The sequence below is a fragment of the Mesoplodon bidens genome, assembly GCF_964165515.1.
Source record: "Mesoplodon bidens genome assembly, chromosome: 4".
NCBI classification, from domain to species: domain Eukaryota; kingdom Metazoa; phylum Chordata; class Mammalia; order Artiodactyla; family Ziphiidae; genus Mesoplodon; species Mesoplodon bidens.
Genome location: NC_138160.1, coordinates 27,230,643 through 27,257,020, shown reverse-complemented (window position 1 = coordinate 27,257,020; position 26,378 = coordinate 27,230,643). Strand labels below are relative to the sequence as shown.

The following is a 26,378-nucleotide window of genomic DNA, read 5'->3' as shown; positions in this document are numbered from 1 at the left end:
TATTATCGGTCTCAATTGTACAACTGTCCGTAGTAAATCTAGCTGCCTACAGCTGAAAGCAGCGGTCAGTTAAAAATAAAATCAGTGTCTAAAGTTTATTAGCCTAAAGCTGGCACTGGCCAAAAACCAACAGGCCAACTTCAAAACAAGAAATATCAAGTATATTTCCAACTGCCTCCTTAGGATTCCACTTAGGTATCCACTACACACACCAGTACGGTCAAAACAGGACTCTCCTTCTTTCCCATCTCAGTGGGAATAGCAACATCATGTACTCAAGCTCAAGAGGATATGCAAACCAAAACCCCATGAACTGTCTTTGACTTATCCTTCGATTTCCTACACCGAAACCACGAGTGAGATCTAAAAGCTCTATTTGCAAAACAGATCCACCTTCATCTACCTCTGCCTTTCTTCCCTGACACCACCCTTGTCAGAGCCACCAGCATCTTTAGCTTGGGTTAGCACAATGGCTTCCAATCTGGTCTCCCTTTTTATGCTTTACCTCTCACAAACCACTATTATCCATTACGCATCTAGGGTAAATGTTAACAGATATATATATATATATATCATGATGCGCTCAGCTTAAACCTTCCGACAGCTCCCCACCAGACTTAGAATAGGGTCCACACTCTTTGCCATGGCGAACATGAACCTTTGTAATCTAGCCCCATCCACATCTCCCACGTCACCTCCTAGTCCTCTCCCCATCACTCACTGTGCTGCGGTCTCTCCGCTCCTGGAATATTCTATCATTCCTGTCTGACAGCAGCTGCATGTGCTGGTTCCTCACCGGAAATATTCTGCCCCCAGATTCTGCAGGGCTGACACTCAGTCTGTAGCTGAAACATGGCCTCTTTAATGAGGTCTTTTGCCGATGACACCCAATATCAATTTGCCCCCTGCCCGTGTCACTGCGGGGCCATCTTTCATGTCACTGTTTTACTTTATTTATCGTACTTATGGTCCGCATCTAACATTCTGATTTATTTTCTTATTTATTGCTTGTGGCCCCTTATACGTGACACATGCCGCAGGACAGGAACTTTCTCTCTCATTTACAGATGGGTTCTCCAGCAGCTAGAACAGTGCCTAGCACATAACTATACTGCATAAATGTCACTGAATTAACAAATAGAGAATGTTTATCCACTAATCCTAGGGTTCTTCAAAGTTATTGAAACTGACGTTAAGAAGTTTGCCCAGATGGGAGACCTGCCTGTTTGCCAATATTCAGCGTGTGAACACAGATCCAGTTGTAGAGATGATTGAGTTCTGAAACAGATCCCGTCTAGACAGAGGGCTTGGGCCTTTGCTTCCTCGTACACTGGCTTAAAGGGCAATGAGACTTTGTCAGCCTGTTGAGAAAAAGCCAAACCACGCAAAATTGGACACTACGTACGTCTGTATTAATGTTGTCAGAGTGCTACCCTTTCCTGTAAACCCCAATTACTGTGTGAGCTCACATATGCATCTCTTCACGAAGGCAAACAGAGGGATTTATTTACCAAAACAGGGGTGGTACACTAAAGGGAGCGGCCTCGGCAGCATTTAAATGACCTCATCTGCTAGAACCCAAAATAAAATTTTACAACAGCATCTTTGCCCCAAATGTGAGAAGACACATCATCCAACTAGAATTTCACTGCAGTACATGCTCTGGCTCCAGTTGCAGACCTATTTTGAGACTGTTTGCTTATCCCTTCTTACTTAGAATGATCTAAGTAAGAAATGAAGAAACATGTCATCATAATGTCAGAGTTGAAATCCCGTAGTCATCAGACCAAAATGCTCAGTTCGGAGGTAAGAATACTGAAGCTCCGAGAAAGGACATGGCAGCCTGAAGGCCACAGAGCTGGGAATGGAAGGACCAGGACTGGAACTTGGTGCCCCATCTCTCAGGCCTGGGGCTCCCCTGTGCCTTCATTAATAAATATCTACAGAGCACCTACAGGTGCAAGGCGCTGAGCTGGGACTGAGAGAGCAAAGGCTCAGAGGCAAGAGTGAGCGTGGCCTTTTGAAACAAACGAACTCAGCCAAAGTCAGGGAGGAAGAAAGCAGTGAGAAATGGGGGCAAAGAGTTAATCAGGGATCAGGTGATGAAAGGGCCTCACATGCTATGTCAAGCCAAGGTATTTGGGTGTTACCCCAAGGGCAAAGTGGACCACCAAATGGTTTAAGCTTTAGCGCACATGCGTGCGTACATGTGTGCGCATGCTCGCGCAGTAAGATCTGCTCTTTAGAAAGGTCCCTCTGGTTGCAGTGGGGACAGTGGGTGATGGGATGAAAGCGGGAGCAGTGAGACGGGTGGGAGACTACTGTGACCACTCAGGTGAGAAATGAGAGCAGCCTGGCCCTGACCTAAAGCTGTCGGAGGGAGCACAGAGAAGTGGAGCAGACAGAGATCTTGAAGGGAGCAGCAGTTGACAGGACTGGTGGCTGACTGCATGTGGTGTAAGGAAGAGGGCAGCATTCCTGCTGACTCCACGATGCCCACTGTCTCAATCTGCCTGGGTGAAGGCGTTTCCCAGGATGTGGGGCTGTCAGTGCAAAACCAGGGAAAGCTCTGCACAGACCAGGGCTAGTGGTCACTAGTTGAATCTCAGGTTTCTGGCTTGGGCAGCTTTGTGGATGGTGAGACCTGGAGTGTTGGAGCAGGCTTGGTGGTGCGGGAGAGCAATGCATCGAGTTTCAGGCATGATGTGACATATCTAAGATTGGAGACATCCTGTACGTGGTTGGTAGAAAGCTCGAGGGCTCAGGAGAGAGGTGAAGGCAGACGTGAATTTAGGAGACATTACCATGTAGAAGGATATAAGTTCACCCAGAGACCATGGGGACTTCCTAGAAGAGGACCATCCTCCTGCTGCCTCTGCTTGACACAAACAGGGACCACCCAGGAGAAGTCCTCAGTGTGATTCTCCTTCTGAGTTTCACATACTTTCCTGCAGATTCAGACCTGCGGAAGCCTTTCTGAGGTCTCTGCTGAACCACTTACAGGAAAGAGGTCTGGTACTGCACAGGGTGGATTTTGGGTACTAGGGTAAGACCACAAATGGACCCGTAGACACACACACAAGCTGTGAATAAACTCCCCTGACTGGCAAACGGTAGAATTCTTTTTTTTTCATTGTTATGTGACTAAGTTTGGTTGTATTCATTTTCACCATGCAGCATTACAAAAATACACATGATGTATATGTCACCTTGGATGAGTAATGATCTTTACTAGACAGAGAGTAAGGAATTTTGAACTCATTTCTAAAATTGCTTATCTATGTCCTAGGAGATTCTTGTGCTTTAGAAGATGGTCCCAAGTTTTTAAAAAATTAATCTGTTTGCATGTGTATCATTATGTGTTAATATTTTACAGAAACAAGCCATTTTTTAAAAGGACATATTTGTTAAAAGGAAATATGTTTCCTATAGGTCCATTAAGGCAGAACAGAATATAGAAAAAAAGCCTGAGGATTTATTTGCCTGTAAGAAATAACAGTCTATGAAAAAGAAGTACCTGACAACTAAAAATGGTCTGAATGATTATAAGCCTTGTCTGTAATTTATTAAGTCTTTGTAGATATATTAAATCATTAAGAAAGCAGAAACGGAACAACACTGACATGTCTAATCTCCCATTATTCAAATGGAATGGAATTTTACCCCAAGGCTTAAGAGGTAAATAGCTAATTTTTGTTTTTCTGGAAATTCCATTTTAGCATGACCTTGGGCTCGTCCTGGAGTAAAAATATAAATCTATTCATACCAAGAACCTAATCAGACTTCTGTTAGGTCTATTGGTCCCAGTTTGGGTGATGCCAGGGTGCGGAGGAAAGCTGTGAAGATCTATTTCTTGCCAACCCTATCAATCCCAGGTAAATGCATCTAATGAGGCTATTTCTGGGGTTGAAGAGGGTACTGAAATATTCATGCCTGAGAAGGTGTGTGGCCCATTCTGACTTTCTAAGACCAAAAGTACAATCCAGGGTCAATAATCAGTCTATAGATTTAGAACAGTTATGAAGAATTCCAGATGGCAAGTCTCTCCTTGCTATAGGCATGGGGCTTCAAAAAAAAAAAAAAAAATCCCCAAGGTAATAGATCATGGTTTGGTTTTTTTCACCCTTCATTTGTATCTTCTTGGACATTTGACCTTGAGTACAAAAACCAGGCAAGGGAACTCTGGTATGTGCAGTCTTAAGATAGTCTAATCCAGAAATTCAAGTTTATGCTATTGCCTTCAATCAGGATGAGCAGAGGAGGGTATTCTCTTAGAAGTCTGGTGTGGCGTTTTTTCTTTTAAACTCATTCCAAATAATTTCCACTGTGTCCTAGGCCAGATGAAAACCTATTCTTTGGACTGAATGTGTGAGATTCCACCCTAAACTTTGGTGCCTTAAAACTGCAAAATGAACCAGTACCACCCATTTGGTTTTTGCACCTTAAGCTTTCTGCATATTCACAATCATCAGAAGAAAAAAAATCACATCAACATATAGTATTCATTGATAATATTGTACACATTATAATATTTGTATTTCCCTTAATCCTTTTTGGGGGGAGGGGCATAAAACTGGTAGAAAACCATGAATAGAAACATTAATTTTTTGCTTCTCATTTGTTTGTAAATTCCATCTATAAATATACCTTCTCTGTGTAAGGCTTTATGATGATCACCCAGCTCCTCAAATGAAGGAACATGGTCCCTTAAGAGAGGGGTTATTTTTATTCTTCTTAACCCATTATACAGATTGGCTACAGTTGCAGAAATATGCATGAAATAGCCTTACTAGAAATTACATTCACTCCTAGGGCACCATTTCCCAGGCTGCAAAGCTGAACTCAATACTTCCTCTGTGCCCATTTTCCATCTTTCCAACTTCCTCTTTCATCCTTAGAGGGCATCTCCTGAGTCAGAAAAGAAACCAGTCAGGAACCATCTAGCTAGTTACTGCTTTTTTAGGAACCCAGAGGAATACCTGGCCAAGAGGATTCTTGGAACAAGCACGCTGACCCTAAAGAAATGTAACTTAACAAGAGAGTGTTGGTTATGATGGGGGAGATGATATGAGGCTAGAAGCGTGTCTATCACCATTCAGAACTAGACCACATCTGCTTTGCCTTTAGGTGAGGGCAGCTCTGACCATCACAGCTGGATATCATAGTATCAGAGATTTCTGTGAAGTTTCCAAACTTCACTGGAATTCAGCAATATAATAATACTATCCCATGAAAATGTCACTGGTTTTGAAATGTTAAAAATAAAAGCAGATGCTTCCCTGCAGGTTGGACATCCTTCCTGTGTAATACCAAGGCTTGGATATTTATGCTATCAGTGGTCACCAGGAATTCTTGGCCTTGCAGTGGCAATTCCACTGGTGACAGCAGTGATAAATAATGATGCAGTTCAAGTACTTTATCTGGGCCTCATATGACTCAAATTATACCACAGAAGGCTTGAATTTTCCACTTAGGATAACTCGACTAGCTCTTTATTTAAGTGTGATAAAATGACTTGGTTTTTTGGTTGTTATTGTCATGTCCTATGATCATTTATCTTAATAAATCTTTCAGTTTCTAAATGCAAGGTCATCTTAGATGTATTTTCCAAACCTTAAATGCAACTGCAAACAACATTTCATTGAAAATTCAGGTTCTACCACCAAAGCAAACCTTACCCGTGCCAGGCAGTCGCTGGATTGGAAGTCTGTCTTCCCAGATTTTGAGAAGCGGCGTCTGTCATTGCTTGTGGGCAGAGGGCCGTCCGTCTTTGCAATCCTAGGCTCCTTCCCTTTGTCCAATTCCGACCTCTCTAGATGGGATCCAGCCACCTCCTTGAGCGGATCTGGGCCATTTTCTAGCTCAAAAATATGACCGTTTCCCAGTTCAGGGTCCAGGCCATTGTCTAGTTCAGACACAGGGTCACTGTCCAACTCACAGCCAGTGCTGCTCTTGGATTCTTCAGTGGCTTTGTGGGTAGAAGGCCTGGCAATGACCCCAAACTTTCTTGCTCTTTTCCCCTTTTTCACAGCTCGGTCCCCCAGCTCCAAGGTAGGCGTCTCTCCTGGTTCGGAGCTGTTGCTACTGTTGCCGTTATAAGGAGAATGGACTTGGTGCTTGAAGCGGCGCAGCATGATCAGGTAGATGAAGCCGCCATTCCAGCACTGCTCAGCCAGGTAACTGCAACGGACAGAGGGGGGTCAGAGAGGGGCTGGTTAAAACCCTCCAAACATCCTCCAAGAACAATGCAGCGGGTTGATGCATCTGATGGCCCACACAGGACCCATGTGACTAAAATCCTGGCTAACAGATTGAGGCACTAAGCTTCTTAAAGAGGCTCCACACTTCATTCGCTCTTTTAATCTATTTAATTGTTGATGCTAAAAATAACACCCAAACAAACCATAAAACCACCATGAACTGGAAATGACTCATGATAGTACCCCACAAAGGTAGTCAGAGAAGGATTTTTCTATTAACAGAGCCAATCCTAATATATCATTAAAAAAAAATTATTCTCCATTCGCTCACCAACTTGTTACATCGGAATGATGCCAGCTTCCCATTCATAACGTTCTGTGGGATAGCACTGCGAGTCCCCAGGGGAAAATGGATAAAATAGATTTGGGGGAAATGTACACTTCTGCTCACAGGATCCAAAAATGAACCGCATGATGCAAACTATTATATACAGAATAGAGAAACAACAAGGTCCTACTGTATAGCACAGGGAACTATATTCAATATCCTGTGATAAACCATAATGGAAAAGAATATGAAAAAGAATGTATATACATGAATAACTGAATCACTTTGCTATACAGCAGAAACTTACAGCAGAAATTAACACAACATTGTAGATCAACTACACTTAAAAAAAAAAAAAAAAGCCACAGATTGGAAAGAGCCGAAGTGGAAAAAAACAATCAGCTGCACAAGAGGAACCTTTGCCTCACAGCAGTTAAAGGGAAAAGAAGGTCCTGAGTTGGGGGCGGGTAGAAGGGGTTGGCTGGTATTAAGATGCAGCCAGTAAAGAAGCACAGCAAGTGTGTGCGGCATGAAATGAGCATCAGATTCATTTCTCGGTAATGGTTCTAGTTTGGTTGTTCATAGCACACGTGAAGTGTCATTTCCAGTCTGGGCATCACGTGAAGAGGAACACTGACAAAGTGGAAAACACAGACATAGGGCAACCAGGAGGAAGACGGCTGCTGGAAACTGGGGCAACCAGGAACAGTGGGAGGAAGGAGGGATGTTTAGCCTGAGGAAGACGAGGGCCAGGCTCAGTCGTTTTCACATGTTTCTGAGGACTGCCAAACACTTAGAAGCAGGAAACCATATAACTGAGATAATGCACGTGAAGCCTGACATACAATGACTCCTCCAGATCTTGAAGAATAACAACAGAACCTCACACGAGATGAGTAATTAGCGGCATCCAGGACCAGATCATTAAAGTTTCAGCAAAGAAAACACTTGCTCAAAGTCAGGAAGCCAGGCTGGGCTGGATCTCCCGCCAGTGCCACCCGAGATAAGGAAGCACAAACCCCAGATGAGCCCAGGGGATGCCTTCACCACTGGGATCTTGCCACATACTACACGTCACTGGTTCCCAAGCAAAGAATGTCAACCACCAAATCCTTAATGAGTCAGACCTGCTTCCCCGCTTCGAGCCCCACAAAGAGAAGGCCTGAGGCTCTGTTGCCTACATCTTCAATGCAATGTGGAAAACAGAACTTTTCCCAGTATACCAAACCAGACTTGAGAGCTGGGGCAGTCAGTATGTGGGAAGGGGGCCAGGTCATAAGGAGAGATGACCAGTCGTGTTTGAAATGTACTAAGTTCTGAGCCAAGGGCGTATATTCCCCCTACCTAATGGTCAGGGTAATGCAATGACAGTGACTGTCTAACCGAAGAAGAGGACAATTCTGAATTTTTGCCTTGGAGTAAAGTGAACAAGAGAGAAGAGTCCTCAAACATCAACCAGAGCTAGTAAAAACTTTCTTTGATCCTGGGCTATAAGCCAAGGTAATGAACTTACACATAAAAACCAGGTAGATAAAAGATACTGTACAGACTTCAGGTTGTTCTGTGAACTACAGTGAGAGGAAGAGGCATGAAGACCTTTCTGGACTGGAATCTAGACATTGTAAATGAATCCTGGTTCTCCGCACCATTTTTCTACAATGTTTAGACGTTACTTTTTGAATTGTGTATTTTTTATCCATACTGGATAAAATCTTTTAAAGATATAAAATCATAACAGTAATTAGCCAGGTTGTAAGGGTTTCCCCTGAACAACCACTACTATTAATCCAATACATATGCTCAGATGTTATGAAAAACAGGATGGGGTAGGAAAAACAGGACCAGGTTGAGAGTTAGACACCCAAGTTTTTGTCATAGCTTTGGCCCAACCATGTAAAACAATGGTAATTACACCAAATTTCCATTGACTGATGAATGGATAGACAAAATAGAGTATATCTATATAACGGAATACTATCCAGCAATAAAAAGGACTGAAGTTCATGCTACAACATGGGTGAAGCTTGAAGCATTATGGTAACTGAAAGATGCCAGGCCACAAAAGGCCATATATCATTCCATTATCATTCCAATCTGTCCAGAATAGGCAGATTCACTGAGGTAGAAAGTAGATTCGTGGTTGCCAGGAGCTGGGGGGATGGGAGAGAGAGGAGAATTGAGACTGACCGCTAATAGGTACAGGTTTTTTGCGGGGGTGATGGAAATGTTCTAGAATTAGATAGTGGTGATGGTTGCACAACATGGTGAATGTATGAATATACCCACTAAACTGTACACTTTAAAATGATGAATGTGATGTTATATGAATTATTTCTCAATTAAAAAAAAAATAACAGGGCTTCCCTGGTGGCACAGTGGTCGAGAGTCCGCCTGCCGATGCAGGGGACGCGGGTTCGTGCCCCGGTCCGGGAAGATCCCACATGCCGTGGAGCGCCTGGGCTCGTGAGCCATGGCCGCTGAGCCTGTGCGTCTGGAGCCTGTGCTCCGCAACGGGAGAGGCCACAGCAGTGAGAGGCCCGCATACCGCAAACAAAACAAAACAAAACAAAACAAAACAAAAACAGCAAATGTAATAATATTGGCCAAGTTTTGAATTTATTCTTTGAGTGGATGCTCCTTAAGAACTCTCTTGACAAAAGAAGCAACTGAGGCTCAGAAATATTAACTAAATTGCCCAAGTTCACATAGCTGCCACTGGTAGACCCAGGTCTTTCTGCTTCCCAACCATGCACGTCCTCTGTGCAATTCTGCTTCTTAAATCATAACCATCCCTGTGCTTCAGTTTCCTCATCTGCACAGTGAAGGTTGTAAATAGATCATCTCTAAGTTGCTTTCGACTTCCAGGGATAGGAGGATCAAGCCATCCCAGTGATAAGGATAAAACAAAAACCTGGAAAAACAGAAGCAGTCCTTTTATGTCCAAGTCATCCTAGGCCTCCAGGACATTAACCATCAACCTGAAAAAGATTTCACCTGGAGAGGCAATTCCTCTAAAACTGCTTCTGGGACTCTATTTTTTGTACTAAAACTCTGGACAACTTGATTTGGATTGTCCACAGGGACCTTCTTTTCAGCACCAAAAAGGCTGGTCCATTGATTCGGAGTACAAGATCTTGAATATCTTTCCCATCTCTACTCTCACGGGCATTCCAAGAACCTTGGAAGGTTCCATGACTGACAGTCTTTTATTCCTTCAGGATCCACACTCAGCAAAATTACAAAGCAAGAGGAGTTTATCTCTAGTTTTGCACTGTCTCCCTGTCCTTCCCTGGCTTCCTAGCAATAAATAAGATCCTGACACCTTCAGGGAACTGTATGACAGGTTGCTGTATTCCTTCCTGGACGCTGCATTTTCTAAGGTCATCCCGAAGGCAAAGTGTAATGAATGAATTATGGACACCTGTAGCAAGTTAGTGAAAAAGAGACCATTAGGCAGCGGGTAATTTTCTTACAATTCTTTGAATCACCTTAAATGTAAGGCTGCCACAGCCCTCTCCATCTGTATTTAAATGACTGGCCTAACTTTTCCTGCATCTGCCAGGCTCATTCATACTTCCAAATCCCCTTTCCTGTTCAGTAGGATTCTTACCCACCATTAGAATCTTTAAACTTCAAAGTCAACATTAGAGAAACCAGAAACGAAATACAATCACGTGACTTAGAAAAATAGAAGGTCTCCTCTTCATTAACAGCAGGTAAAATTAGCTTTTCAGAAGCTTCTCTACCATACGATTATTTTTTGGTTTCTTCCAAAAATTTGAAACTGTCCTCTGGCAAGTAAAATTATTCACTCAATTCCATTAAAATTTATTTGATTTTGACCATCCCAGGCTGGCCTTAAGGTAAACAAGGAAAGGCCAGAAAGGAGGGTCTGAGCTCTAGCCTAGAACACTCCCTCTGGAATGTGCTGTGGTTCTTCATTTCACTCGGCCTTTGCGGCATCGTGTCTGACTAGATCCCTTCCTCCTCCTTTCCCTCAAAAAGTGCTTTATCCAAAGGAAAGTTGAAGTACCTTCTCTGTTTCTTGACGCCGTCATAATTCTGGAGTCTGGGTTCTGCAGGGGGTGGGAGCCTGGTAAGGGGATGGAAGGTGAGATTGGATGTTTGGAGGACCTGAAGGGATAGAGCTGCCTGGAGTCTGAAGACCAAGGTGGATATGGGGCAGGAGAGAAGAGAGAGGCAGAGACAGGAGAGATGCTGGAAGGCCAAAGACACCCATTATTTACCCATTAGTCTGATTCTATCAAAAGAGGGCTGGAGGGAGCTGTACAATTTTGATATTCAGGACTGTTTTGCCAAAGCCCTTGGAAGAGGCGATCTCCAGGTACCTCTAGAAATCATCGTGGGGCTCCAGCCATCAATCACTGACGCCTGGCGCATGGTGTGAACCCACGGGGGTGGGGGGGGGCACCAGGCAGAACCGCGGGCGCACGTGTGTGTGTAACTCAGAGGAACTGGATTGCCATTGTTGGACCCCGGCCTATACTACAGGGGCTTGTATAACTCAGAGAACCCATAAAAGAATTCTGGAACTTTTCACCAAAGCAGTTATTCTTACTTCATCTGAGTATGTCAGGTCCCCAGTACAGACAGCAGGAGACTAAACACTGACTGCAAGAAGATGTTTATAGACAAGTTATTATCTAGGGTCTAAGTTTTCTAGAGGGAGACTAGCTGCTGATAGCCACCCTGTCTAACACACAGGACAAACAGAGATCGATTGCTCTTGCCTATGATTTCCTCTTGCCTAAGAAGTGATGGGAGGCTGAAAAGCTGTTCGTGGTCCTTTGAAAACCTGCTAAACCTAATTAATCCAGAGGGCTGTTTGAGGTTATAAATCTGTATGTTCCCAGAGAACAATACGCTGAGAGGAAGTGTTAAATATATAGATTAATTCCCCAGTGACGTCTTGGCTGGGAAACAGAGGGAGGCAAGTTTGGACAGCTCTCCAGGAGGGGATGGGAAGATGATAAACATCATTTCCCTGAGTCATTTAGGAACTAGGTTCCCCAAGGGTAGTCTCTCTCGGGTGTTGCCTACCAGCTACCTTGAATTTGGGGCACGCTTCTCCCAGATTCTATGACCCTCCCTATAAAGAGCCAAACTTTCTTTGGGGGAGCCTGAAGGCAGGATTTGGGTGCTGAATATCATGGTGGTCAGAGTGACTGATACCCTTGGTGCGCTCCTAAGGCCCCTTCTGGAGAGAGCTCAGTCTCCTTCCTCGCTAGTTCACAGAGGGGAAAGTTAGCTCTGAGTAGATGCAGGAAGATGGGACTCAGGCACCAACGAGGATTTGAAAATACATCAGCGTCTAGGCCTAGTGTAGAAGTAACTAGAACGCTGTACTCCAACTGCTGGGTAGGGGAGGTAACTGAGGAAGCCAATTTTTACTAGTTCTCACCTCCACTATTCACCACAAATGCCTGGGTTCAGCGACTCTCCCCTCCTCTCTCTTATCTGGCGTCCAGAGAAGATGAATAAATGAATATGTTCTCTTTATTACAAAATGTGTAGTTATTATTTTTTTATCATAAAAGTTGGATTGAGATACACAGGTTGAGAGTGAAGAATCAGGGTGAATATTTGAAAAAAAAATTTTGTTTTCCGACCTATGATACAATGTTAGCCATTCGAACCCAAACCAAATGATGATCTACCGAAACCTGTAACCTCCACAGGATGTAGTGGTGAAATTTAAATCGTGCCCATCTATACACCAGGACAGAGGTCCACATTGCCCTAGGGGAATTGGGATGTGGGGAAGAGGTGCAAATATGCCGATCCTCTGGCTACTGCTATTTCTATGAATAATAAACTGTCTTTTGTCCCTGATCCAGGAATCTTCTATCTTCTGCTGGCATCCATGAAACTGTGGCAGGCTAACTCGTTAGCTTACTAGTTGGGTAAAATCATAGTTCTTGACATGTAGCAGAACAATACACCGACTAACTCAGTTTATACTTGATCTTGTTCCCCAACATCAAACTTATCAAAGGAGCTCAGTGACATATTATCCTTCACACCAGTGACTAAGAAATAAAAATCAGTACATACCTTACATCAAAACAATATTGAAATTAAATCTTTCAGGCAGAATCAAACAGAGGTGGAATTATACTAAGAGGAGTCATAAAGAGAGTGGGTGTTCTAGCCTCTGATTCCACAAATACTGATTAAATTCAGTGTGTCAGCCTCGAAGGCAGCAGCTACATTTGTGTCCATCAGCATTAAGTATACACGGCTCTGCCTTTACCCTGCTTAACTTTCATCTCCTGCAACCACTGGCTGCAATATCCATTCTGTGCTGAAGCAAGAGCTGGTTCTCTTTTTGTTTGCTCTGAAGAGCTTCTGGATGTAAAGGGGTACAGGTAGGGGGGACACTGCAGAAAAATACTCGATAAAAAGCAGCTAAATCATTTGATCACTGAAAAAATTAGTTTGAGTTCCATGCAACAAGGTATCATTGATTTTCATATTTATCTTAAAAATTCCCCTCTCAAACTAACAAGATTAATTTAAATTCACCACCCTCACAGCAAAGTATCTCTACACACCAGGACGCATTCCACATTTTCAACTCCAATATAGCTTTAACAGGAAGGAACGAGAAGCGCGGCCCTTGCTATCATGTTGCAATAGGCTGACATGAAGTTTCAGTTTTCCTCCAAGGTTTTCTTGTACCTCATGTCTTCATGAATCAATAAAAGCTTTTTGAAAAGCACCCATACACATTTGGGAAATAGGAATTCAGAAGCTGAATTAAGGAGAAAATGCCTGATCAACAATAAGAACTGACCTTATAAAACACACTGCAGAGATACTGCCCCACAAAAGACAACCTCTAGGCTTCTATCTGCAAAGGACTCCATTTCTTTATTCAATTACTGTGAGTGAATCAGCGTTTCTTGTGACTATATGAGATCAACCTGCAGTCTATACAGAATCCAATTAGAACTTCAGCCACACAGCTTTGCTAACTCACACTGATGATGTTGGCCACATTTTCCCTGGGGGCAGAGGGCACGCAGGTAAAGTCAGACTTTGCTGTACATAAATGAATCAATTTCACCTCATGAGGGAACTGATAAGCTCAGACGCTCTACGTAGGAACTCCTTTCACTTCCTTTTCACTCATGACATAATGCTATTTTTTTTTTTTTTACAGAATTACTACTTGCTCATTACAAATTCATTCATTCATTCATTCATTCACTCATTCGACAAATAGTTATTGAATATCTACTATACGCCAGGCACTGTTTTAGGCATTTGGGGGCACAGCAGTGAACACACTAGTGCCCGTCTTTGTGGAGCTCACAGTTTAGCAGGGGCAGAAAGACAATTAAACAATAGACTTATTAAAATAAGCATCCAAGGGCTTCCCTGGTGGCGTAGTGGTTGAGAGTCCGCCTGCCGATGCAAGGGACGCGGGTTCGTGCCCTGGTCCGGGAAGATCCCACATGCCGCAGAGCGGCTGGGCCCATGGGCCATGGCTGCTGAGCCTGCGCGTCTGGAGCCTGTGCTCCGCAATGGGAGAGGCCACAACAGTGAGAGGTCCGCGTACTGCAAAAAAAAGAAAAACAAAGAGAAAAAAAAAGCATCCAAATAAATAGCATGTTAGAAGGTGAGACGTGCTATGGAAAATGGAAAATATTGACTAGGATAAAGAGGATTGAGTATGCCAGGAGCTGGAAGAGTCAGACTGAAATTTTAAGTATGCTGAGCAAAGACTTGAAGCAGATGAAAGACTTGGCCGCGCAGCTGCCTGGGAGAAGATGTTCCAGACAGAGGCAAGAGCCAGTGCAAAAGTGGTAAATTGGAAATGTGCCCAGTGTGTGTGGAGCAGCAAGGAGGAGAGGAATGGGGAGGGGCGGTGAGGTAGGAGAGATACCAGGGGCCAGTTTACGTAAGACTGTCGTAAAGTCTTGTGCAAAATGGGGAGCGCTAACTCCCCTGAGCACAGGAGTCATGTGATATGTAGTCATGATGTGGAGTCACGTGATGTTTTAAAACGATCCCTTCATTTCTGTGTTGAGAATAGACTATTGGCAGAGCAAGGGTAGAGGGAGACCAGATATTCGATCATCTTCAGAAATTCCAGTGACAGAGAAGCTGGCTCAGCGCAGAGTAGCAGTAGAGAGGGTTAGAAGTGGCCAAAATCGTGATCAGTTTTTGAAGGCAGAGTCAGCAGCCTTTGCTTTTGGATCTGACACAGGGTGTGAGAGGAAGGTGGTGTCTAGGTGTCTGGCCTGAGCAACCAGAAGGATGGAGTTGCCATCACCTGAGGCTGGTAGAGTAGCCTTCTGTGCGGTGGGGCTATCTGACCTATTCTGATGCACAGATCTATTCTGGAGTTACATTCTGGATGAGCTGAGCCTGAGATGCTCGTGTGGTGGTTGTGTGGGCAGCTAGATATCTGAATCTGGATGTTGGAGGAGAGGACTGGTTTGGAGATAAAAAACTGGGAGGTGTCAGAGTGGTGATGATATTGAAAGCCTCCTGAAGATACATTCCTTTAGGTGGACTTTCTGGGTCCAATGTTCTTGCTGGGTCAAAAGCACAGTCAAATGTTTTGTATGTCTTTCCAAGCTTTCCTCTAGCAAGGGGTATGACAATTTAGAATCCCACGAGAAGTGTCTTAGAGAACCACTTGTCAATTTTTTTTTTTTTTTGGTGGTACGTGGGCCCCTCTCACTGTTGTGGCCTCTCCCGTTGTGGAGCACAGGCTCCGGACGCACAGGCTCAGCGGCCATGGCTCGCAGGCCCAGCCGCTCTGCGGCATGTGGGATCTTCCCGGACCGGGGCACGAACCCGTGTCCCCTGCATCGGCAGGCGGACTCTCAACCACTGTGCCACCAGGGAAGCCCTGTCACTCTTTTTAATCTCTGCCAGTCTGATAGTCAAGAGCTACCTCATATCCTAATTTGCAAGTCAGTAATGATTACTGAGGTCAAAATTCTTAGTATTTCTCTGCCTTCTTTGAAAATTGCCTACTTATGCCTTTGTAAAGATCTTCACTTTTGTACCCTCACAGTCTAGCACGATCACTGGCACATATTAAGCACCACAAAAAAATGACTGGTCAATGAAAAGATCCCTTCTATTTAAAAAAAAAAAAGACGCTTTTTTTGGTAAAATAACTGTACTGAGGCATATTTTACATCTCATAATAATTCATCCATTCAAGTGTACAATTCAATGATTTTTAGGAAATTTACCAAGCTGTGCAACCACCACCATAAATCAGTTTTAGAACATTTTCACCACCCCAGTAAGATCCCTCATGCCCTTTTACAGTTAATGCCATTTCCAGTCCAGCCACCACTTTCTGTTTCTATAGATCTGCCACTTCTGTACATTTTATATAAATGGAATCATACAATACATGGTCTCTTGTGTCTTGCTTCTTAAAAGCAACCCCTTTTTAGTAGATCCTTAGTCACCAGACTTCACCTCCTTCTGCATCGTCTCTGCCATTTATATCGTACAAAATCTCGATTCATGCAAACATGCTGTTTTGATATCTTTCTCACTTTCCTTCAGATCATGCCCAATTATCCCGAGGAGGTAGCTCTCATGGCTCTGCCAGTATCTCACCCATCTTTCCCCCTCACATTATTCCAGGGAACACTCACCATTCCTTCCAGTTTACGCTATAAAGCCCCTGGTAGCCTCTCCTACCTTCAAAGTTCCTCCCGTGACAGCACTGAAGTGAAGGAGGCATTCTTTCCCGTTTGGCCGCCTAGATTTTCCTCACTGTTCCAATATCGTCATAAACCAACTCTGCTTTAAAAGGAAATCCTTCCTCATTAACGCTAACCAGGCGTGGATTCCAAACACCATTCAAATGTAATAGTGTATAATGTATATCATATGCTAATATATTCATGTTACTCTGCATTTCATTTTTTCATTTTTATTTTACAACTGTATTGCCTTTTAAATTTTCTCCATGTTATTTTTTGTTCAGGACAGATTACCAGGGACTACAGGACCCAAAGTCTCTTATGTACTTCTTTTGCCTGGACTGGTGCTAAGGAAGCTTCCATGTCTTTCCTATGCCCTGCTCACTGGCCAGCCAAAGACACTTATTTTACATCACAGAGAGGTCTCTGCTATGACTTGCCCCTGAGAGCTGAAGATAGATCAGGTCTGAGAAAGAGAAAACCCAAAGCAGCCCACTCCCCATGCCTTGAGCCTTACCTGAGATCCACTATCCCCTCCCAGCCCTGCCAGGTGCATTTCCTATGGCAATTCCTGTGCTTCTCCACATATGGTGTTGCCCTTGGCCTTGCCTTGGAAGAGGCTACTGTCAACGCTCAAGGGTAACTGAAGCCAGACTTTGCGTCCCAAAGGTTATGGTCATTCATCTTCTAGGCTCAGAATCACCAAGCCCTGAAAAATGCGTTAAAGATGATCCAGGGACTGAGTTCTGTACTGTCCCTGCTACATCTTCCTTGTCCCTCCATGGTGAAAGCTGCCGGCTGCTATGAGAATTAGTAACACGCATTCTCCCTTTCTGTCCCTCTTCCCACGAACCAACTGCATCTGAGTTCACAACCAGCCAGTAATCCTCAAGCCCTCACGGTGCACCATTCAAAAGGCACCACCCTCTTCCCTTCCCCAGAGGTGGCGCTAAAAGAAGGGAGACTCCTGGGGGGCCCATGCATCTCTGAACGCACATGCCGCTAGTCAAACGCTAATTCAAACACTGATGAAATGCCTGTGCCCTCCACTTCCCTCCCCTTTCAAGTGGATCCAGCTGCATCTTGAAACAATTTCCCCAGCTTGTCTCAATCCTTCCAGGGTCCGTTCCATTGGCTTGGCCAGAGCCTGCCCCTACCTCATGCCAAGCCTGGTTTCACTTATGTCAAAACAGCTTCCATCAAAATCATGGGCTTCTTTTTCGAATTTCTTTCACTGTTTTTCAACAGCGAAAAGATACTTAAATTGCAAAATGACTACCTCCATTAACGTGTTCTGGCTAATGCCAGGCACTGTTCTTCTCCTGAATCTCTTCTATACAGTGTACTGTGGATTCTTTAAAATCTGACTTTCTGTTTTTCTTTCTTCTCAAAGGCTCTCTGACAGGCATGGTAGGGCTGAACAGGTCTCATGATTTACAAAGGTTCATGTAGACTGACTTTCTCAGTTTTGCAACCTTCTTCTCCAAGCTTCCTTAGAAGCTGGATTTGTTGGATATTTTCCCTGGTTTTCATCCATCTGCATGATCCTCTAAGACTTTTCTTAGTTTGGAGGATTTCAGTTATAAGAAAGCCAAATCAATAGAACTTTGGCCTAGAAAACTAGATAAGCCAAGTCCTTATATTATAGATGTGGACTGTGGCCTAGGAAAATAGATAAGCCAAGTCCTTATAGATGTGGACTCTGGCCTAGAAAAATAGATAAGCCAAGTCCTTATAGATGTGGATAGAACAATTTTAAAATCTGGGCTTCCAATCAGTACACTCTTCATGTGTCTGTTGACCAGTTGTAATTGTGACATTGTTGACATTTGTGGTCCCTCATTCTTAATTATGTGCAGGCAAGGAAAATGCACAGGCATTTTGTATTTATCTACTGGGATTTTTAAAATAACTGCAAGTGAAGCATTAAAGAAACCATAAATTATTGGGTGCACAGACATAAACACTGGCGTGAAAACGCAAAGCTTGCTTTTAATGGTGTGTTTATGTTAGAAGCGCCAAAAATTAATACGAATTATAACAGACAAGGAGAACGGGTACCAATATTGATTAACTTTATACGCTGTGTATTAACTACACACAAACATCACCTTTTTTTTTTTTTGCTGTACGCGGGCCTCTCACTGTTGTGGCCTCTCCCGTTGCGGAGCAAAGGCTCCGGACGCGCAGGCTCAGCGGCCATGGCTCACGGGCCCAGCCGCTCCGCGGCATGTGGGATCTTCCCGGACCGGGGCACGAACCCGTGTCACCTGCATCAGCAGGCGGACTCTCAACCACTGCGCCACCAGGGAAGCCCCCACAAACATCACCTTGATCCATCTTTGAGAGATGAGAAAACAGGCTCAGAGAGATTAACTTGCTGGTATAGGTGGAGCTGAGATTCAAATTTCCATCTGATTGCAAACAAACCCAGGCAATGACCTTGGGATTTAGTGTGTGCCCCATCCTAATGTTCATTATGACCAGGTTTAGATAAAGAAAAAGGACAGCAACTTCTAACTGCCGAAGAAGCCTCTTGCCACGTGAATATCGTAAGGGATTCCACTTCAGTGGTATGTTAACACCCAAAATATGTCCCACACCCATAAGACAGGGGTGTTAGGGAAAATAAGAGGTATTTTCAGGTCCGTCCAGAAGGCAGGTGAATACTTAGGAGGGGTGGTGGTCTCTCAGTGTGGGTAGAAGAGGCCAACTACCCCAGCACTTCTCTCTGCCATGAGCTGGATGCAGACAATCCCCACAAGTTCTGGAGAAGCAAAGGCGACACTTGCTCAGATTACCCAAATCAGAGGACTAACAAGCCAGCCTGGGCTCCCAGGGTAGCCAAGGTCCAATACAACGGCTAACACGAGCTATGTCCTCCAAGGTAGGCCTCCCCGCTCGGGGGCGCCCTGAACCGTGGCCACCTTGCCTCCCTCCCTGTAGCCCTGTGCCACGTCCACTCTAGACTGGGGCCTCTCAAGCAGACTGTGCGCCGGACACCTCCCTCTCTACAAGGAACCGCCCCTCCCGATGGCAGGCAGTCTGCGTCCCCCTCTGGCTGTAAACAAGAGGTGTCTTAACACCACATCATTGTTCCTGTGGATCCTTGTGGAAGATAACGTGATGTCAGGTGATGACGGCCCGACAGAAATCAGAAGAAGGGAGGGGCAGGCAAATCCCCAGGCTGAAGTGCCACTCAGATGTCCCTTCAAGGAAGCAGATGTCCCTTCAAGGAAGGACTTCGAGGAAGGTCCAGTGGGCGAGGAGTGTGTTAGTTAGCTCACGACCTCCGGCTGTGAGCTTCATCCAGGTCCGGCTCAGCTTTCAGGTTAAGGTCACGCTCTTTTGGGGCAGTTCGTGGCCAATGGCGGTCAAGATGGGGAGGCTAGGCCTGACCGTTTCCACCCAGGGAGACTCCTCTAACGGGCAGGCTTGGCTCCAGGGTCCCTGTCAGGCTGACTCTGTTACAGCAGCATGGTCAGTACTAGCTCCCCAGGCATCCCTCCCTGTTCCTTCCACGGATGTTCTCCCAGCAGACTTTCTGCACTCTTAGCTCTAGCTCAGCCTCTGCTTCCTGGAGAGCCCAATGTGAGGGAGCGCGACAGGATGAGAATAACAAAATATTTCCCCAAAAGGAGATGCTGGGAAATAAGAATAGCCAAAAAGTCCTGTCGGGAATGGACCGAACTCAGCTAATCTGAGTATAGAAGCAGCCAGCAGAACATTCTTGAGAAGTCAAGTGGGATGACTGGCATTCACAAAGATTTCCTTTGAATCTGTTGGCTGGTAACAGGAAAAACCAACAGCAAAGAGCTTTTTTGGAGTGAGGCTCTGTTTACACTATCCCTAAACAGCTTCATCAGAATTCACCCCAAAATCAACTATTTGGAGCAAGATCACACTTGGTTCAGGTGTCAGCACTGCTGCTTGGGCCCTTGGGCAGGACACTGTACCTCAGAGATGAATCCCTCAGTCTCATCTACCTATGGGGTTGTTGGGAAGATTAAATGGGATAATGGACTAAGCCAGCTGGTTTCCCACCAGGTGGGAAGTACGGGTCAATAAATGTCAGTTCCTTACGCTTTCAGAAACTTGCTAGATGATCACAGGTCAACCAGTTAAACTTGTTGGCGGCTAATGTCCTGGACAGAATCTGCAGAAGGTGAATGCACAGCGGGGAGTGGTCAAAGCTGATTCTGTGGTTGGAATGGGGCAAAGAGAACCATAGTTAAGTCAGGGTGAAAAGGAGTCCCTGGGAAAATCAAGTTCACAGGGATAGGCAGAGAGTCAGAAATGGATTCCAAAACGAAAGATCTGGAAGAGTAGTGCAAACGTGCCTCAGATGCTGAGCCTCGTTGAACCAAGACAGACAGGCATCTTGAGGGTCTCCTGGATCTAAGGCATCCCAGCGAGAAGGATGGGTATGTGTGTGTGGGTGTGGGGAAATCAGGCTATGGGGACAATCAGCACAGAGTATGGCCGGTTGCAGGCCATATTCTCTGCCAGAAACAAGAGACAGATGTCTTTCAAAACACAGACCAGTGGTGGCCTCTTGTTTCGCTTCCATGTCCATCTGGCCGGTGTCAGGCTCCCAACTCCCAGAGCGATTGCAAGCTTTCTGGCCTGACCTGAACTCTGAGGATATTTCCAGAGGTCCTGGAATTGCCCCAAAACTCAGGGTGGAGTCTGGGAGGCTGCCCATCCCAACCAAGCTGTGAGATGGGCTGACCCCTGAATATTTTGTAAACTATGCTGCTGCTCACAGGGATACAAGCAACTGCCACAAATAAATCAGATGCATGTGTGTGCAAGGAGAGACCTCCTCTCCCAGCACCCACTCCCTCCGGACCTACCTTTCCTCCATCTGTCACAGATACCTGGATGATACATCTGTCACAGCTATCTCCCTTCTGGTTCAGATGCCTCCTTTAAAAGGCCCTCGTTTGGGCTTCCCTGGTGGCGCAGTGGTTGAGAGTCTGTCTGCCAATGCAGGGGACATGGGTTCGAGCCCTGGTCTGGGAGGATCCCACATGCTGCGGAGCAACTAGGCCCGTGAGCCACAACTACTGAGTTTGCGCGTCTGGAGCCTGTGCTCTGCAACAAGAGAGGCCGCGATAGTGAGAGGCCCGCGCACCGCGATGAAGAGTGGTCCCCACTTGCCGCAACTAGAGAAGGCCCTCGCACAGAAACGAAGACCCAACACAGCCAAAAAAAAAAAAAAAAAAAGAGCCTCGTTCATTTTTCTGAGGCAAGAGTTTCAAAAGCCCAGTTGTTTTAATATTAAATATTTCAATATATGACAATGCCATGAGACAGTCAACATTATGTCTTTTTAAATATCAAGAGAGGGTCTCTCTGAAGACACACGATTTCAGCTCTAGGGGAAAACACTTCCAGCATGAACAGCCAGCTCCACTTTTGTATGAGGTGTAAGCAGGTGTGGGTATTTGAGTCACATGCATGTTTTAGAATATTAGGAACTCACTTCGTTACCAAGTGCTCTCCACAGGAAAGAGCTGGCAGATGGCACACACTAGACTTGGAACCCTCCGACTTAGAGCAAACGGAAAACATCCAAAAACAAAATCTGAGCCATGGGCTGGCTTGGAAAAATAAACACCCCCCAAAGTTATTTCTTGAGCTGCACACCAGGAAGAGTGTGATCTGGAAGAATCTGGAAAGGGGGAGAAACAAAAGCATTGACCAGAGGACCTTCTCGAACCTCTGGGGGGAAAAAAAACACCTGAGAGTTTTCCACTGTGGCACTGTTCCCTTTAGACTCCCAAATATTTCTCACAGATAAAGGGGCATCTTAAGTGTTCTAGCTCCCCACAGAGGAACAAACTACACCCACTGTTCACACAGACGGGAGCTTTAGGAGGGGTTCCAGGTGAGGGGTCGAAGCACCCAATTTGCCAGATACTTAAAGGACTCAACGTGGGCTCTGGGAAAGGCCCAGTGTTGCTGAGAAGAGAGCCACACTCCATAACTAGGGGATTTTTCTGCTCTGGTTAACACTTTTCATCATGAGTTCTCTTCAAAGATTTCCTCCTAAAAGACTTACTGCAGTCTTTTAAAATTAGCTGTTATGGACTGAGAGCATCAAGATGAGATTTATTTATTTGTTTTTAATTTTATTTATTTATACAGCAGGTTCTTATTTGTTATCTATTTCATACAAATTAGTGTATATATGTCAATCCCAATCTCCCAAGATGAGATTTATTTAATTACCCTCCCTGTCCAACTTCCTCCAAGGGCTTACGTATTGGCACCACCTGTCCTCAAAAGAGCGACCCCCCCCCCCAGCACTTTGAGCAAAAGGGGGTGATTTCAGATAGGACTTAGAGAAAAGTTAACCTTGACAAAAGGAGATCTAGGGGAAATACCGATTTTGCTGTTTCTTAAAGAACTGAAAAGCAGGGTTCTCTAAATGATCAGGAACAAAGTTTACAAGGTCCAGTTTCATTTGAAACATCTTCAAAAAATATAAAAAACTATGTGACTAAGTCCAAAGAGGCCACAGCAATCAGAGAAGAAAAGGAAATAAAAGGAATCCAAATCGGAAAAGAAGAAGTAAAGCTGTCACTGTTTGCAGATGACATGATACTATACATAGAGAATCCTAAAGATGCTACCAGAAAACTACTAGAGCTAATCAATGAATTTGGTAAAGTAGCAGGATACAAAATTAATGCACAGAAATCTCTGGCATTCCTGTACACTAATGATGAAAAATCTGAAAATGAAATCAAGAAAACACTCCCATTTACCATTGCAACAAAAAGAATAAAATATCTAGGAATAAACCTACCTAAGGAGACAAAAGACCTATATGCAGAAAATTATAAGACACTGATGAAAGAAATTAAAGATGATACAAATAGATGGAGAGATATACCATATTCTTGGATTGGAAGAATAAGCATTGTGAAAATGACATTACTACCCAAAGCAATCTACAGTTTCAATGCAATCCCTATCAAACTACCACTGGCATTTTTCACAGAATTAGAACAAAAAATTTCACAATTTGTATGGAAACACAAAAGACCCCGAATAGCCAAAGCAATCTTGAGAATGAAAAACGGAGCTGGAGGAATCAGGCTCCCTGACTTCAGACTATACTACAAAGCTACAGGAATCAAGACAGTATGGTACTGGCACAAAAACAGAAAGATAGATCAGTGGAACAGGATAGAAAGCCCAGAGATAAACCCACGCACATATGGTCACCTTATCTTTGATAAAGGAGGCAGGAATGTACAGTGGAGAAAGGACAGCCTCTTCCATAAGTGGTGCTGGGAAAACTGGACAGGGACATGTAAAAGTATGAGATTAGATCATTCCCTAACACCATACACAAAAATAAGCTCAAAATGGATTAAAGATCTAAATGTAAGGCCAGAAACTATCAAACTCTTAGAGGAAAACACAGGCAGAACACTCTATGACATAAACCACAGCAAGATCCTTTTTGACCCACCTCCTAGAGAAATGGAAATAAAAACAAAAATAAACACATGGGACCTAATGAAACTTCAAAGCTTTTGCACAGCAAAGGAAACCATAAACAAGACCAAAAGACAACCCTCAGAATGGGAGAAAATATTTGTAAATGAAGCAACTGACAGAGGATTTATCTCCAAAATTTACAAGCAGCTCATGCAGCTCAATATCAAAGAAAAAAACAACCCAATCCAAAAATGGGCAGAAGACCTAAATAGACATTTCTCCAAAGAAGATATACAGACTGCCAACAAACACATGAAAGAATGCTCAACATCATTAATCATTAGAGAAATGTAAATCAAAACTACAATGAGATATCATCTCACACCAGTCAGAATGGCCATCATCAAAAAATCTAGAAACAATAAATGCTGGAGAGGGTGTGGAGAAAAGGGAACACTCTTGCACTGCTGGTGGGAATGTGAATTGGTACAGCCACTATGGAGAACAGTATGGAGGTTCCTTAAAAAACTACAAATAGAACTACCATATGACCCAGCAATCCCACTACTGGGCATATACCCTGAGAAAACCATAATTCAAAAAGAGACATGTACCAAAATATTCATAGCAGCCCTATTTACAATAGCCCGGAGCTGGAAACAACCTAAGTGTCCATCATCGGATGAATGGATAAAGAAGATGTGGCACATATATACAATGGAATATTACTCAGCCATAAAAAGAAACGAAATTGAGCTATTTGTAATGAGGTGGATAGACCTAGAGTCTGTCATACAGAGTGAAGTAAGTCAGAAAGAGAAAGACAAATACCGTATGCTAACACATATATATGGAATTTAAGAAAAAAAAATGTCATGAAGAACCTAGGGGTAAGACAGGAATAAAGACACAGACCTACTTGAGAATGGACTTGAGGATATGGGGAGGGGGAAGGGTAAGCTGTGACAAAGCGAGAGAGAGGCATGGACATATATACACTACCAAACGTAAGGTAGACAGCTAGTGGGAAGCAGCCACATAGCACAGGGAGATCAGCTCGGTGCTTTGTGACCACCTGGAGGGGTGGGATAGGGAGGGTGGGAGGGAGGGAGATGCAAGAGGGAAGAGATATGGGAACAGGTGTATATGTATGACTGATTCACTTTGTTATAAAGCAGAAACTAACACACCATTGTGAAGCAATTATACTGCAGTAAAGTGGTAAAAAAAAAAAAAAAACCTATGTGACTAAGTCCAAAGAGGCCTCTCACGGGCTCTTTCCAATGGCTAAAGTTCCAGATCAAAGAGTCTACAAAGAAGAAACTGTCTGTTTTTTAAAGTTTAGATGCCCCAATTCTCACTCTTCCTCTGGCAGAGGTGAGGGATAGAAGGAAAACAAGAAAAAGCAACTAAGAGGAAGAACAAATAAGAACAGTGAGTTTTCAGGTTTCATTCTTTTCTTAAATCCTGGTAGGATGAATTAATGGAGCTGTATTTTAAATGCCCTGCCCCAGATTTCAAGGCAACACAGAGACTCCCTCAGAAAACCCCCAATCCAGCTTCATGGACCAATGTGGAGGTTGACGAGAGAAAACACAGAACTCCTCCCCCAGCCCCACCCCCACTGGGGGGGCCCCAGTGAGGCGCTCAACAGCAGACCCAGAAGGGAGTTGGTCTTGTGCCAAGGAACGGATTTTCTCTGAAAATTAAGGAAATGATAGGACAAGAATAAGGTTCAAAAACTGAGTGCAGGCATCGGGCTCAGTGCTAACAAAGCAGTGAATAAGGCAGTGGATCCCTGCCCTCAGAGCTTTCACAGTCTACCTGCAATTAATTTTTAAAATTAATGTGTCAGTTATACAATTAATCACATGGATTGTTGAAACAATTTTATATAACATGGAATAGTAATATATAAATAATACATACTAAATTTATTCACTGTGAAAGTAAATGTTCAACAAAATAATATTAATATATAAAATAGTAAAAATATATAAACTTATATTCTATAAAGTTAAAAATAACATTAACTATATGAAGACTCTTCCAACAGAAGCACAGGTTACTTCAGAAGCTTCTAAAAGAGAGAAGACTGGCCTGCTTTGGGGGTGGGTGTGGACAGGCAAGCTTCCTCAGGAAGTACCAGGGGTTTGAGGTCCAGCATGAGTTAGCTGGGCTGGGAGGAGGCCAAAGCGTGGGGTCTGGATGGATGGTAGAGGGAAGAGGGTCCAGGCAGAGAGGTTAAGAACAGCTTTCGGGCTGTGGGCCAGGAATCTGACTGTGAGCTCTAGTTCTGCCTCAAACTGGAGATGCAGTCACAGCAAGCCTCTGGGTTGAACAGTGTCCCCGCCAAATTCATGATGTCCATCTAGAGCCTCAGAGTGTGACCTCATTTGGAAATAGGGTTTTGCAGATGAAATTAGTTAAGTTTCCAGATAAGAACATACTGGTTTAGGATGAACCCTAAATCCAGTGACAGTGTCCTTCTAAGAGTCAGAAGGGAACCTGGAGAGACCCAGAGAAGAAGGCAGTGTGAGGATGGAGGTAGAGATTGGAGTGATGATGCATCTACAAGCCAAGAGATGCTGGGGGCTACCTACAACGACCGGCAGCTGAGGAAGCGGTGAGGGATACTCTCTCCCTCAGAGCCCCCAGAGGGGAACAACCGTGCTGAGCACTTGA

General features: G+C 44.2%; 2 protein-coding genes across 2 annotated transcripts in view; one reads left to right on the top strand and one right to left on the bottom strand.

The window, feature by feature from the left end:
* The window catches only part of PDZD2 (PDZ domain containing 2), a gene marked incomplete at its 5' end in the record, with an annotated part of 246,289 nt that overhangs the window by 93,673 nt on the left and 126,238 nt on the right, over positions 1-26,378 (bottom strand). Inside the window, one exon of the mRNA XM_081233372.1 lies at positions 5,679-6,180. Coding sequence (XP_081089498.1) covers positions 5,679-6,180 — 502 coding nt within the window. The remainder of the gene's footprint in view (positions 1-5,678; positions 6,181-26,378) is intronic.
* GOLPH3 (golgi phosphoprotein 3) overlaps positions 1-26,378 on the top strand; it is a 274,985-nt gene that overhangs the window by 158,502 nt on the left and 90,105 nt on the right. The window lies entirely within an intron of this gene.